At 35.7% G+C, this 13,962-nt stretch overlaps 1 protein-coding gene across 2 annotated transcripts in view; it reads left to right on the forward strand.

Moving 5' to 3' along the window:
* Positions 1 to 13,962, forward strand: part of LOC106646998 (pancreatic triacylglycerol lipase) — a 74,386-nt gene that overhangs the window by 57,185 nt on the left and 3,239 nt on the right. The window contains exons 2-7 of one of the 2 annotated variants that reach the window (XM_089593934.1): positions 3,418 to 3,587; positions 6,035 to 6,189; positions 8,519 to 8,638; positions 10,268 to 10,414; positions 11,769 to 12,009; positions 12,628 to 13,059. In XM_089593934.1, the coding sequence (XP_089450060.1) occupies positions 3,418 to 3,587; positions 6,035 to 6,189; positions 8,519 to 8,638; positions 10,268 to 10,414; positions 11,769 to 12,009; positions 12,628 to 13,059 (1,265 nt within the window). The remainder of the gene's footprint in view (positions 1 to 3,417; positions 3,588 to 6,034; positions 6,190 to 8,518; positions 8,639 to 10,267; positions 10,415 to 11,768; positions 12,010 to 12,627; positions 13,060 to 13,962) is intronic. The other variant, XM_089593935.1, reaches the window with a different exon arrangement.

Raw genomic sequence — 13,962 nt, forward strand, 5'->3', positions numbered from 1 at the left:
TAAAACAAAAGCAAGCACACTCGTATGTATTAAAAAAAAAAAAAAAAAAAAAAAAATCAAAATATAAAAACAAAGATCATAATCCTTTGGCGTGGAAATCGTCAATTGAAGTACTAATTTGCTTGCCTGAAAAAAAAAATTCAATGAGAAAAAGTAAAAAACATACGGTAAAGGCATGTACAATGATCAAGATAAGTAAGAAGTCATAGAGTGGCTAGAAAATGTGTAATTGATCAAAAGTAAGGTCAAAAACAGATAAATCTTTCTTTATTTCATGGCTGAACTGTATAAAGGTGTTAGTTAAGGATCACGAAGGGTGTCAAAAATTGTAAACCTGTAAACGTACTCGCACCTTGTACCAACATCAATCTTGCTAACCCCAATTGTACTTGCTTTGCTAAAAGCCATTTCTTTTTTGACCCCCATTGTAAAAAAAAGAAAAAGTCACGACCGTAAGAGCAAAAGAAAGGTGTTCGTACTACGTAACAACAATAAACGGCTGTTTTTCACGGTCATAACGTTTTGGTCGGGGAACAATAAACGGAGGCAAAAGCAGGGCGAATTACGGAGATATTGCCGAGGCTGTTTCAACAGTACTACTTTCGAAGATGGAAAAGTACCAAGGAGAAAGAAGCGAGTGGTTCCTTTTGACTTATGCAATAACGAGTACGTGAGTATGATTCGTAGTGAGGGACAAAGCGGTGGAGTAAGAGGTTTCAACGTTTGGACGAAGTGAGTGAAAAAATGGTGACAACCTGGTGCCGAGTTCTATGATGAGTGACAGTATAGTTGAGTCCACGCATGCATGAGAGATGATCAATGGTTTTTTTAGGTGTGGTAAGGGTGGGTTTTTTGAATTGATTTATACATACAATTGCATAAAATGGATGTAAAGGAAGTTGCTCACTGTTGGTGAGAAAATACCGTAAAATGGGATTTTATTGGGCAATAACGGACAGGAGCTCATTCCAAATTTGAATATTATGCTCAAAGACTACAGTACCCCCATTCTTTTATCGGATACACGATCTTGGCGAAGAAAGCTAGGATTAAGGACATTTGAATGGACACTGTTAGAGTAGCGTGTTACAACTATTGTAGTAGCTTTAACACACGGTGCTCAATGTGTAAATTAAAATAACTAATTTTTATACTTAAATTTTAAGCAGATTAATAATCAAGCAAATAACAAATTTTCTTTTATCAATCACAAAAGCATTTCGGCCATTTCGTCTACAAAGTATTAACTTTAAAAGGTTTCAAGTCACGTTGACTTTAAAAATTTTAGATTTTATGTACAAAGTAGATCTGTAGACTGCAATAAAAGAAAAAAAAGTAAGAGTAAAAAAATGTAGAAGGGATTTCTAATCTGGCATTTGAAGCTTCTGTATGACAGTGATGTGGAAAAAATTTTATCTGATACTCCACTTTTGACGCGAAAAAAAATTTTAATTCATGCTTATCTCTTGAGCCACCTAGATCCTACATTTCTTCTTCTAGTCAAGGACATTAAAACATTGACATCGAACTTCTACTTCAAAAATCACGGATAAATTGGAGGTGTTGGACAAAACGTCACTTTGTATTCGTACAAGCCAGACTATCTTTTTTTATGTAACAAAACGAAAGTAAAACTTTCGATGAACCATTTTTTCTGTAAACAATAAAAAAAAAAAAAAAAGAAGAAACAATGAAACACCTATTTTGCTTTCGATTCTTGTGGATCACATGGAACATCCAAAAGGCTTCCATACCCCGGGAACCACAAAGAAAGTAACTCACCGCAACGAAAATAAAACAAAAAAAGTAAAGCTCTGCAAGCCAACCGCTTCAGCTGCAGCAGCAGTACGAGTATTAAACACATCGGCTGAAAGAAATAAAAAAAAAAAAGGAAAACAGGCCAAGCGTTTTTACACGTGAGCCAGTGACGGCCAATATTAAAACACACACACACACTGACCTGCATCCTTTCCTCCTCCCGGGCCCCTCGAAGGTCGTTCGATTATTATACAATAGGCAGACCACGCGACGATCGGTCGGCTGACCCCCTCTCCAAGAGGAAAGAAGAAAACGGGCCCCCCTGTTCACTTCCACCCCCCTCCCTCCCCCCACTGGCTGCTGCTGCCGATTTTTTGGCTCCCCCGGCGGGCGGCACTAGCTCGAAGAGAGCATTCGCTCTTGGGAGACACAGCACGCAAGACGCGCGTGCTTGCCTTATCTCGTCCTTTGCTTTGCACCCTCGGCGTGTTTGTTTGTTTTTTTTTGTGCTGTGTATATTGTGGTCTCGGTGCGATGAAGTTTATGACAAAAAATCGGTCATAGCGAGTGTCCTGAGAGCAATTTTTTTTTTTTTTTTTTTTTTTTTTCGGAATAGTGGTTTACCAGGAGTATTTTGGGTGTGCACATGTGAGGGGGCTTTTATTGCATTTGTTTTTTTAAATGTATAGTGGTGTTCTGTATTGAGGACAGTTTTTCGATTTGGATGTGAAAATCGTTGAGGGATTTTTGGGCGCTCTATCTATCGATAGGTATGTTTTTTAGAGGAATAATTGAGAGTTTCTTTTGTTAAGCTGAATTGACGTATACAATGGACTCGAGGCTTTGATGATTTCTTCGTTAAATCGTTTTATTGGATTACGTTTAGGATATTTGTATGTCATGAATTAAATGTCAAGGAAAAAATTTTTCTCTTTGGTTTTGTGTCACTAAATCATAGTAAACACTGTGATACTCATCGAAAAACTTTCAGTTTTTATTTATTTCTTTTATTTAGCTGAAAAAATCAATTGATAAATCAGGATTTTGTAGTAGAAAAAAATACTATTGGCTTGTACAGAAGATGTATCGATACAGCAATGAACAAAAAAAACTGGAAATAAGTTGCAATTTATCCCATACTAGCATAATAACGCATAAAAAAAAATAATAAATAAAATATAACAAAATATCAAACCTTATTGAGTAAACAAAAAATTTCAACAACTTTTTCAAATCTTAAGTCACACGAATTATGTCACTGTTTTTATGAAATACGTGAGATTTATGCTCGTATGTGCTATCTGTAAAAAAACAGTTCTGAGTGGTATTACCGAATATTCATCCAGTACGACTGGTCTCGTAGCAATACTTTTATCTCTTCCTACATGCATCCAAGCGCTAATAGTGCTAAAAAAAAAAATCTTTTCCACAGAACTTTTTTTATTGCCAATACAAATATAACTTTTATCAATCAAACTGATTTAAAAATAAAATAAATAAATTTCCAGGTATAACCGGTATTTGATATGACCAGCCTTTTTTTATCTAACAACCTACAATGCCCATTAACCCTCTAAAGACCTCAAAGCATCTTGATTGAATGATGTATTAAAAAAGCTGACTTGACTGACGGCTAAACCCGAATTTTTCACGCCACAGGATGAGGAGGAGAGGCGTGCGAGCGCAAGGAAACTCGGCGGTCGAGGTGGTGGCAGCCCCGGCTCTGCTCCTACTGGCATTGGCTCCTGTTATCTGCTCGGCTGGAATTCTGGACCTGCGGCAGTGGGCGCGCAGCGACAGGATCGAGGTCAACATACCCTGGCTGCCCTGTGAGTGTCTCGCCCTCTTTGACTCTCGTTTCTTCTATCCCCCCCTACACGAGCCATCGCCGGCTTCTTTCCTGGTAGCACTGCTATGTCACGCGTAGATTTTCCAGCCTTTGGTGGGGATGGTTCGGTTTAGATAATTTTAGGTGTTTATTATTTAAAAAAAAAATTTTTTCTTGCTTTTACGTAAATTTTATTTCAAAATGACATTTTAAATTCATTCTTTCGTGTTATAATGACAAACTTTTCACAAGTTTCTTGAAAAGTATTTACTTTTATAAGTATACTTGATACAGGGAAATCAAAATAAAAATTTCAAGTTATTTGCTATCGAAATTAATAATAATATTGATGTATGGGATAATATATTTTTTTAAATGTAATGGAACAGAGTTTAAGTTAACTGTGTAATTAACTACCAATGGTTTAGTGTGAAATTGGGTGGCTTTTCCAAAAATATTACCTGGTTTATGTAATTGTGAATAATATTACCATGAAAAAAATTCCTGCCAGTCAATTGACACATGGCTTCCCATAACTTTGTTTTTCTGCTTTGTATTTTGAATAGTAATAAAAAATTTCTTCAGAGTTTTGCCAATCTTTTAACAATAAATTTGAAAATTTAATCTCAATTATTATTCACAACAAATTTTTTTATTTTTATGTAACATTCAAATTTTAATTGAAAAACGAAATTTTCACAACCAATTAGAAGTTTTATGAAGGCTATTTATCTTTTAACGTCCACCAAATGAAGGTGCTGTCTTTATTAATATTTTGTTCCTATAAAAATCAAATATTCAATCGATATTTTTTTATCTGCTTTTAAATCGTTGATTAATTCACTTTGCTGCTCAATTCGTTGATTTATTTCGGGAAAAAGCTAATTTCTTTGTTTTGAAAGCACACTCTTATTTTGGCAAATGATTTACAAGGATAATAAAAATGTATTAGTGGTAGAAAATCGTAGAGAGCCGATTTATAGACTTTTATTTATAACTAAAAATAATTAAACAGATTTGGGCAAAATTATATTATAGAATTACGCATCCTTGAGAAATAAAAATTTTTAGAGTGCAGAATATTATTTTAAGGTAATTTTTTATTACTGCAACTTTTCGTACAATATTGATGAAAGTTTTCACACAAGTAATAGAATAAATTTTCACAAAAATTAGAAAAAACATTTCCAACAAAAAAAATTGCAATACAGTTATTTTTAGAGATTAAAGTTTGTTTTTAAACCATTCGAACCAAAGTTTAAACATTTCTTATAAATATTAAGACTTTCTTTTTTTTACTATCTTTTTTGCTGTATAACAAATTACCTTCGTAAGTTCAAATGAATAAACTATTTCGAGCACAAATGATGGATTACAATTAAAGAAAAATATTGAAATGCAAAACTATATAAAATAAATGTATGCCCAAATCTGATTGTAACGTTTTATTGACACACTGATTAAAAGTAAACTAAAAAAAAATTATTTTACATTTAAAAGTATTGTTACGACATCTTTTATTTATAAATATTTGTTGTACATAACATTTAATGATAAAAAAATTAATGAATAACTACGCAGCATTTTTGTATAGGAGGTACTAAATTTGGCATTCATGATCAACACTTATTGGTTTATTTATTTATTTTTTTTATTTAAAATCTAAAATTATGCAGAAGGAAAAAAAAAATTCTTGTCATTACATAGAACCATTTTCCCAAATTCTTCTGTACTCTTCAGTGACACACTTTTGTTTCTTTATTAGAAAGATATTCTCAATCATAGCACTGAAAAAATGCTAGCAATTATATTTACCAATGAAACGTCGGTCGCTATTTCTCACACGGGATAATTACCATTGACATTAGAGGAACGAGAATCTCATTATTCATTTTACTGTGAATCATAATAATAATTTGAGCGCAATGAACATTCGGTCACGCTTGTACACTTGCACTCTCGTACTTCTAAAACGGGGTCAGCTGCACACTGCTGCACTTGCGAAATGAAGAATTATATCCAAAACAAGAGGACAAAATGTGAAAGTGCATCGAGCGTCATTTTATGGAGATTTAAATATACCTTAAAATAAAATTTTTTTCGAAAATCTAATGCACTATTGTGGGTAGAAATTATTGATTTTCTAGTTACTACTTATAATACAGTACTTATAAAATTGTCGGTTGCAAAAATCATTCGACATGTTTTTTTTAAAGAAATAAACTAATAATAAAGTACAAAGAGTAATATTGTAAGACTTGACTGTTATAATTTTTGTTCAGTACTGGGGTTTAATTAGTGATGAAAAAAAAAAAAAAAAATTTCTATAAAAATAACACATTATATTATTGTATGAAAAAGTAACATCGCAAAGTATTGGAAAAAGCACTAAAGCCCAAGTCTGAGTGTTGGTGGTAAAAAATGAGAGAATAAAAAAAATCTCCACAGTCGAGAACGAGACGAGATGCTACGACGAGCTCGGCTGCCTGAACATCACCAGGAGCTGGTACCATCTGATCTACCGGCCTCTCAACGTCTTTCCGCTACCACGCGAGGTCATCAACACGAGATTCATACTCTACACGAATGACAATCCTACCGAAGTGAGTTACTATTATTATTATTATCATTATTTCTATTTTTATCTTCCTTTTTCTACTCATTTTCGAACATTTGGATTCTTTTTACCGCTAAGCCTTTTGTACACACGCTCTTATGTATAGGATCGACGTCGCAACGGTTAGTCGCTTGATACCTTTACGTAACGGAAGAGTCTGTTTATCCGTGCGTGCAACGTATTACGAGTTCCCTATTTGATACTAACGATTATGTACGTGTAATGCCCACGACGAATATTAAATTAGCCATCGAGCGGCTGAATTTAATAATATATTGCACACACGTGGGGTATAATTGAGGTGAACGTTTTTTCATTACTCGCCCGAAAGCCCGAGTTTACCTATACACACGTGAGCGTATGAAATAATTTACCAAGGGGCTCTTATCGGCGTCCAATCGGCATGTAAATCGATTCATAACTCCCACTCAGAAAATACGTTCGGATCGATCTACCCCGTCTTGCACGTATTCATATGCACGCACGTGCATCATCCCGAGTACTCGTAAATCAGACGCGCTCAACGATTCCATACCGATTATTTTCTAGGAAGCGCGCGATAGCACCGTATCTCGTGCTCGTTACTTATGATGATGAATCTCGTATTCTCATGCTCGTAGACTTTTCTCCCTCACTCGTAGGAAAAGTGAAGTTTTCACCCGAAGAGGTTGAAGTTTTATTGCAGGAAGAGGCTCTGTTTTTCATTTTTTTTTTTTTTTTTTCTTTTCTTCCTTCATTTTTCTCGGCAACGAGATCAAGAGCTTAGCGCTCGGACTTTCAAAATTAATTAACGATCCCCGCGTAGCAAATGCGAGATGTGGAAATGATCAAGATCGCGTCTGAATCATCGTTTAATTAACGATCGAGTTTCCGATTACTGTGAAAAACGTACGAGCTGCAAGAGTTTTGGGTTTTATTAATTTAATTTTTTCTTTTTTTCTTTCGTACACATTGAAAGTGAATTTTCTTTTTTTTGCGAATTTGGTTGGATTATGAGATTGTTGATTTAGTGGTGTGCCTTCGTCCACTTTCGCTGGTCGTATGGTTGGAAGCAAAAATTTATGCGTGAGAATGTACCATTGTGGAGTTTTTAGTGATTCGGGTCATATCGTCTGGTAAGAGAAAAACAGTTGTCTGTGAGCTAAATGCTGAGAAATTTTGTGGTTTAGTGGATTCTAGAGAAAAACACAACTACATTATCTAAATCAACAAATACCGATTATAACCTCGGAATATCGTTTTTTATCAACTTAGGTTACCCTTTTTTCATTTTTTAATCGAAAACATTTACTGCTCATGAGTGTTACAGACGAGTTCTTACATTCCTTAGAAATTAATCGAATCATCGGTCTGTACTTGGCAAAGTTAACAGTTTTCATGAGGATGATTGAGATTTTTACCTTTTTTTGGATTTCATACGAGTTCCTACAATCCTTATCACTTAGTTGACCATCGGTATTTTGAGTATCCGTCAAGTTGCCACCTTTCTTTGCACTTCGCGAAATTTTTTTGACTAATCTGAGTTTTCATATTGCTTAGGACTTTGCTTAATCATACCTCTTCAAATTCCTAGTAGAGAACTAATTTTTCTCAGCGACCGGTTGAGTTTTCACCTTTCTTGACGCTAATCCGATTTATTGACTTTTTAACCCTCTAAATGTCATATGTCTTATTTTTCAATCGACAAATAACTTTTGAGCATTTAATGAAGTTGTCACCTTGCTTGGAACACCGCTGGGCTGTTGACTTTCTTTAGCCAACTAATAAAACAAAACCATTGTTTCAAACAGGATCCAAAAATCTACTTTTACAGTAGTGATTTACTGCATCTGTAACTTATTCTTTTCTTATAATTTATTTAAAGACATTTGGATCAGAAAAACTCTTACTAAATAATACTCTTCTTGGAAGAGATACCACGCCAAAAGGAATTAACAGTTGGTTTTTATTAATAATTCGGTACATACGTCAATAAAGAGATGAACAAAATTTAGGCAAAGTTTCAAGATTTCTAGTTCCCTCTGAATCGCAAAATTAATATTTATTTATTTTCTGGATCCTAATGACACTATGTTTAATCAAAATTAAACAATAATTTTCTATTCACAACTACTATATTTTAGCTAAAGTTTTAAGGATATGAATTCGTTCTTCCGTTGGATGCAGTATTGCAGTGCATACCGCTAAAAAAGAAGCTGTAAAAAATATATCGCACATGAAGTAAAAAGTAACAACTATCGTAGAGAATTAAAAAAAAAAAAATCTTATCTATTGATACAAACGTTTTTCACTAAACTGACCACATCACATTTCAGGGCCAAGTCCTAATTGTAGGAAAGGACAAGTCTATCAAGCGCTCGAACTTCAGTCCGAAGCGGAAGACCAAGTTCATCATACACGGCTTCATAGACACTCCGCTGAGCAACTGGGTAAAGGTGAGCATAGACCACACACTTGCCAACGTACAAATTAATCATCCCTTCCTGAAAAAAAATTTAACCAATCAAAATAATACATCGATTGTCGACAAGAAAATCGGGTTTTTCGGTCCACGAACTCCCTCGAACTTCCTTTCGGGCAGCGCATTCACTTCCTCGGATATTTTTCGCGGCCGGCATCGTTAACTCACGCAAAAACAGAATTCACGAGTGTTGACTTTGTCCTATGCCTACTTGCTTGTGTATGTAAGTGTATACACCCGTCACACGGCCCCACCAGACGCGGAAGTGCGCCACACGGCGCTGCAATTCCAGCATAATGATCGCGAGAGGTGTGCGATTATGGGTTGTACGCGTGTGTGTGCGGGTATACTGTCTTGCACCCATACGATGCAAATTGCCGTGCTCGGCCGGATAAGAACGTGGGTATCGAGAAAAAAAAGGAATTTTTTGTTTCTCTCCCTCTCGTCTGCGTATGGAGTACATCTAATTTACCGCGCGTTCGATAGTGCCCGTCGGGTTTTACGGGGCTTATTTCCTTACTGCAAGGGTGCCCATTATAGTTGGGTCATTAGGAGGTTCGAGAGGGAAAATTAATTTGACGAGATGAGATTGTAAGTCGATTGCTCTGGCGACGAGAGCGCCAAGATGGGGTCTCATTTGGGAGGAGTTACGTGCAGGATCGGTGGTCCCGAGCTTTTATGGTTTTTGCGTGCGAGGTACTTTCTAGGACACGGTGGAAAATGCTTTTTTTTTTTTTTCAAAAAAACTTTAAAGCTGCAGTAAAAACCAAAGCAGTGCTGGCGCTGTAAAACCGTGCTAAGTTTCGTGAATTTCTCGAGATTGTAGGCACACGCGCGTGATATTTGTACCGTTCGATTCGCGATCGCGCAAAATCGGCCCGGAGCGATCGGGCGCGGTGGAAACATACATAACGTGCGCTGCTCTCTCCGATACCCACCGCCTAAGGATGAGAAAGTCGGCTCTCATTTTCTTTCGGGTATACATGCCTGAGCGTCGGGGCTCGCGTGTGTTTTTCCGTGGCTTATCTCAATTGAGCTCGAGGACACGATACAGCGCGAATGTTTTCCGTAATCATGGATATTATTTAGCAACCGAGTATGTCCCACGGTGGTGGTGGTGGTGTTTTGGCTTGTGTTGGGTTGCGTCACCGATGGGAGCTCGGAAGGTTTCTGATTCCTTGGAAATGAATGATGATGATTTTTGACAAGCATTGGTTTGTTTAATTTACATCGTATTACGGGGTCTGGGAGGATTTTTTTTTTTTGCTTATAAAATAGAAATATAATCAAGCAGAAGTGTAATAAATTTCGCAAAAGCGAAGGCTCGAGCCAGCTTTTTTACATTTTATCCATAGAATCTTAAATCTAAGAAAAGAAATAATAATAATCACTTTTCTATTTCGTCAGAGAAAAAGAAACATTCCTTAATTTTTCGTAATAATACCAGCACCTGTAGTGCAAAAGAAAAAAAAAAACAAACAAACAATTTTGCGTAACTTTTTCACCAGTAACCATACTTGTTCTGTAATTGACTGGCGTCGACGTCCTTTAGCTGAAACTTGAAAATGCTCGTGATGATAATAAGTGACTGCCATAATTGCAGGAAATGAGAAACGAGTTGCTCATCCACGGTGACTATAACGTCATAATTGTTGATTGGGCGGGAGGCAGTTTGCCTCTTTACACCCAGGCTACTGCTAACACGAGGCTCGTCGGTCTCGAAATTGCACACCTCGTCAAACATCTGCAGGTAAGTCTTAAGAAATAATAAGAAATTGTCATTTTTTTTTTTCTTTTTCTTCTCTACCTAAAAGTCATAAAACTGATTGGAGGAGTCTTTACAAAACAAAACTTTCTAAAAAAATTGTTTTCAATCAAAGTTTCACCAAAAAAATTCCATTCCAAAAATATTTTTCTAAATATTACTATCAATTTTTTTAAATTATGCAAACGAAGAAAAACTATCCCCACAAAATATGTAATTTGTTGCTTTTTCAGAATGGGTCATTAATTTTTTTTTTTTTTAATTTTTGCTATTCTTGGAGCAGTCTCCTAGTAATAATGTAGTTTTTGCAAAGCGAAGATAAGCGATCTAATAGGACGTTATTTAAGCGCAAAATCTTCAAATTGAAGTAAATTTAAGTACCCACTTGAGGTAGTTCCAGCACCCTTAGTGATAAAATTAAAAAAAAAAGCCAATCAAGCTAAATTAAATAAAATAATTCTTTTTAAACTTTTACCTTCTATTTGGTAAAGAAAAAGTATTAGGTAATTACAAGAAATTCATGTATAAATATTAAATAAGTACTATATATTGTATGATTTATTAACCGAAACGCAGAAAAAGTAAGCGAACTGTAAAACTATTGCGTAAGCTTTTTTTCGGATAAAATAGTAGTTTTCGTCGGATAAGTGCTTCGCAGGTCCCTTGGGCCGCAAAATAGGCCCGGAGACGATTATGTGGCGAATGCTATTTTTCCTACCGAGGGCACACCAGCCTCTCAAAAACGCCAGAGGTAGGAAAAGTAAGAAAAGGACAAGAGGCAAAGAAATAGATAATCGACAAAATAACTGCTGTATAGATAAGAAGTATTTAGAATATTATCTACTTATTTAGAATCAATGAGTCCTTATTCCTTCGTATGCACCTCATGAAATGTATATTATACCTGTTATAATTTTTAAGGGGAAATAAAATTTAGGGCAAAAACTTTTTGTAATTTTTTTTTGAAAAGCCATTTCCCTGTAACCTAAGAATTTTAAAAATATTATTTGGTTTTCATGGGAGACTATCTAAAAATTATGTTAATCCATAAGAGCCCCAAAAACTAAAATAAATTTTTATCACATACTTTGGGAACATACATTTTTGTCTTCAACGCACCTTTAATGATAAAATAATATTTATGAACGGGCCATATTGAGTGGAAGGAGTAAATTTTCCACTAACTTTAATTTTTTATTAAATTTTAGACGAAATCAGAAAAAAACTTGTGGTTTCTTGAACTTTGTACATTAAAATGTTGTCATTCAAAATCCAATTATGATTAATTTCAAAGAAAAAAAAAAAAAAAAAAAAAATTCATAAATAAACTACATTCCAGACAAATTACGGGCTGGACCCGAGCGATGTGCACTTGATAGGGCATAGCCTGGGCGCACACACGGCCGGGTACGCTGGCGAAAAGCTCAACGGAACCATAGGCCGTATAACTGGTCTCGATCCGGCTGAGCCTTACTTCCAAGGGATGCCCAGTCATTTGCGACTCGATTACACGGACGCCCAGCTCGTTGACGTTATTCATACTGACGGCAAAAGTATTTTCTTCATAGGTATACCAACAGGTCATTTTACATCTTTTACATATGAACGTACCCCTTAGTTTTTCTATTTTATCTTTTCTAATTACGCGATTCGAGCCAATTTATTCGTTATATTTGATCATTCTATACCAAGTGTTTGGTTTGGTTTGAGTCAACTTAAAGTGCCGATTTGAAAAATAGTAGAAACTAAGAGAAGCAAGAATCAAAAGCACATCGAAGAAAATGTAATTTATACGAGTGACAAACGCAACTTTTTTCTATTGAAGTTACAATAAATATCCAAAGGTAAAAAAAAAATCGCCTAAAGTAGGAAAGATATTTTTTTCCCAAAAGAATCCAAAAACTTGAAAGTTTTTTTTGTAAATTTCACAGTAAGCTTAAAGCATTGAAAGTTTTCAATTTTTTGTTGAACAAAAGTAAAAGTAAGAAACGAAAGTAAAGATCATGTATTTTTCGAGAATTTTTTTTCAAAGACAATATAAATATTTTCGTAATAAAACTTAATACATAATAGTTATAAATGTTTGAAACAAAATACCTTATCCAAATCCCGATTGCTTGAGGATGAAATCCACGTAATTTGACATGATAACCTCATTGACAGAAGCCAACTGAGACTCTTGCCGATCGTATTTTCAGGTCTCCCAGGCTACGGGATGAGCCAGCCGTGCGGTCACCTGGACTTTTACCCGAACAACGGCAAAGAGCAGCCAGGGTGTACCGACCTTAGCGAGACAACGCCGTCCCTACCCCTGACGCTGATCCGCGAGGGTCTCGAGGAGGCATCCCGAGTCTTGGTCGCCTGTAACCACGTACGAGCCATCAAACTCTTCACCGAGAGCATCAACAGCAAGTGCCAGTACGTCGCGCACGAGTGCGGAAGTTACTCCAGCTTCCTCAGGGGTGAGTGCTTCTCGTGCAAGAGCAACAACAGTCTCAGTTGCGGCGTCATGGGCTACCACGCGGACAAGAGTCCCGCCCTCGTCAAGAGGCAACAGATGGGCATGGACATGTCGACGCTACTAGGGGCCAAATTTTTCTTCGCCACTGGCAAGGACGAGCCGTATTGTCGTGAGTTCGGTTTTGGTTGTTTTACTTTTTTTGTTTAACGTGACAAGGTTTTTGGAAATAAAAATTCAACAACTTTGATCAAAGACATGGTCCTCTTCAATACGTGTTTTGTGTTTTTCCAGAGTTCGTTTCTCGTTATCGTCATCTTTCGTTTGTATTTACTAACTTGTAATGGTACGCTCCTTCCTTGATTGGCTCATTTTTCCTTGAAGTTGAGAAAGTCCGTTCTGTACAACGTTTTTTTCTCTCCATCTTTGGTGCGATGTACTTGCCCAATTTCACATTATTTGCTTTATTTGTACATTCATAGACCAAATAACAATTAGATTTTTATGGTATACAGAGTTTTTCTCGTAATATTTAAGGTGTAATAATACAAGAAAAAGTTTAGTATCCACAAATAGTGAAGAGTGTATGAGGGTTTATTCCTTAATAATCAGTGCAACCTGTTTTTAATGTGTTTCTCTAATGATGCTATAAGGGGCTATGCTGATTTAGTACTGTAGATTATCGAGGTTTTCCATCAACGTAGATTCAGCGAAATGTAGTTTACATATCGTCCTTACAAACAGTTATTTTTCTGTGCTGGTTTATTGTAATACTATTTTTATTACTTTGGAATAATTTATCGGTTATCCTAGAAGCTTTCCACTCATTGGACATAATTTTAACATTAAAAATTGTCTATGCTTTGATAATTTAGTCTTTTGGTACATGGATAAGGATATCATAATCAGGATGCGGACAGCATCCATGTACCTGAAATGCAAAGTACTACAAAAATCTAGTTCACGGAAACACTTTCTATTTAGAAATCGCATGGCTAAAAATCTACCAAACCGACAATTTGCATATAAATCGGCAAGTTAATTTTAAAATGTCAGATCTACTTCACAAAAGTCG

The sequence above is a fragment of the Copidosoma floridanum genome, unplaced genomic scaffold (genome assembly GCF_036245765.1).
Source record: "Copidosoma floridanum isolate Cflo_tuat_1 unplaced genomic scaffold, Cflo_Japanese_pri ptg000020l, whole genome shotgun sequence".
In the NCBI taxonomy this organism is placed as follows: domain Eukaryota; kingdom Metazoa; phylum Arthropoda; class Insecta; order Hymenoptera; family Encyrtidae; genus Copidosoma; species Copidosoma floridanum.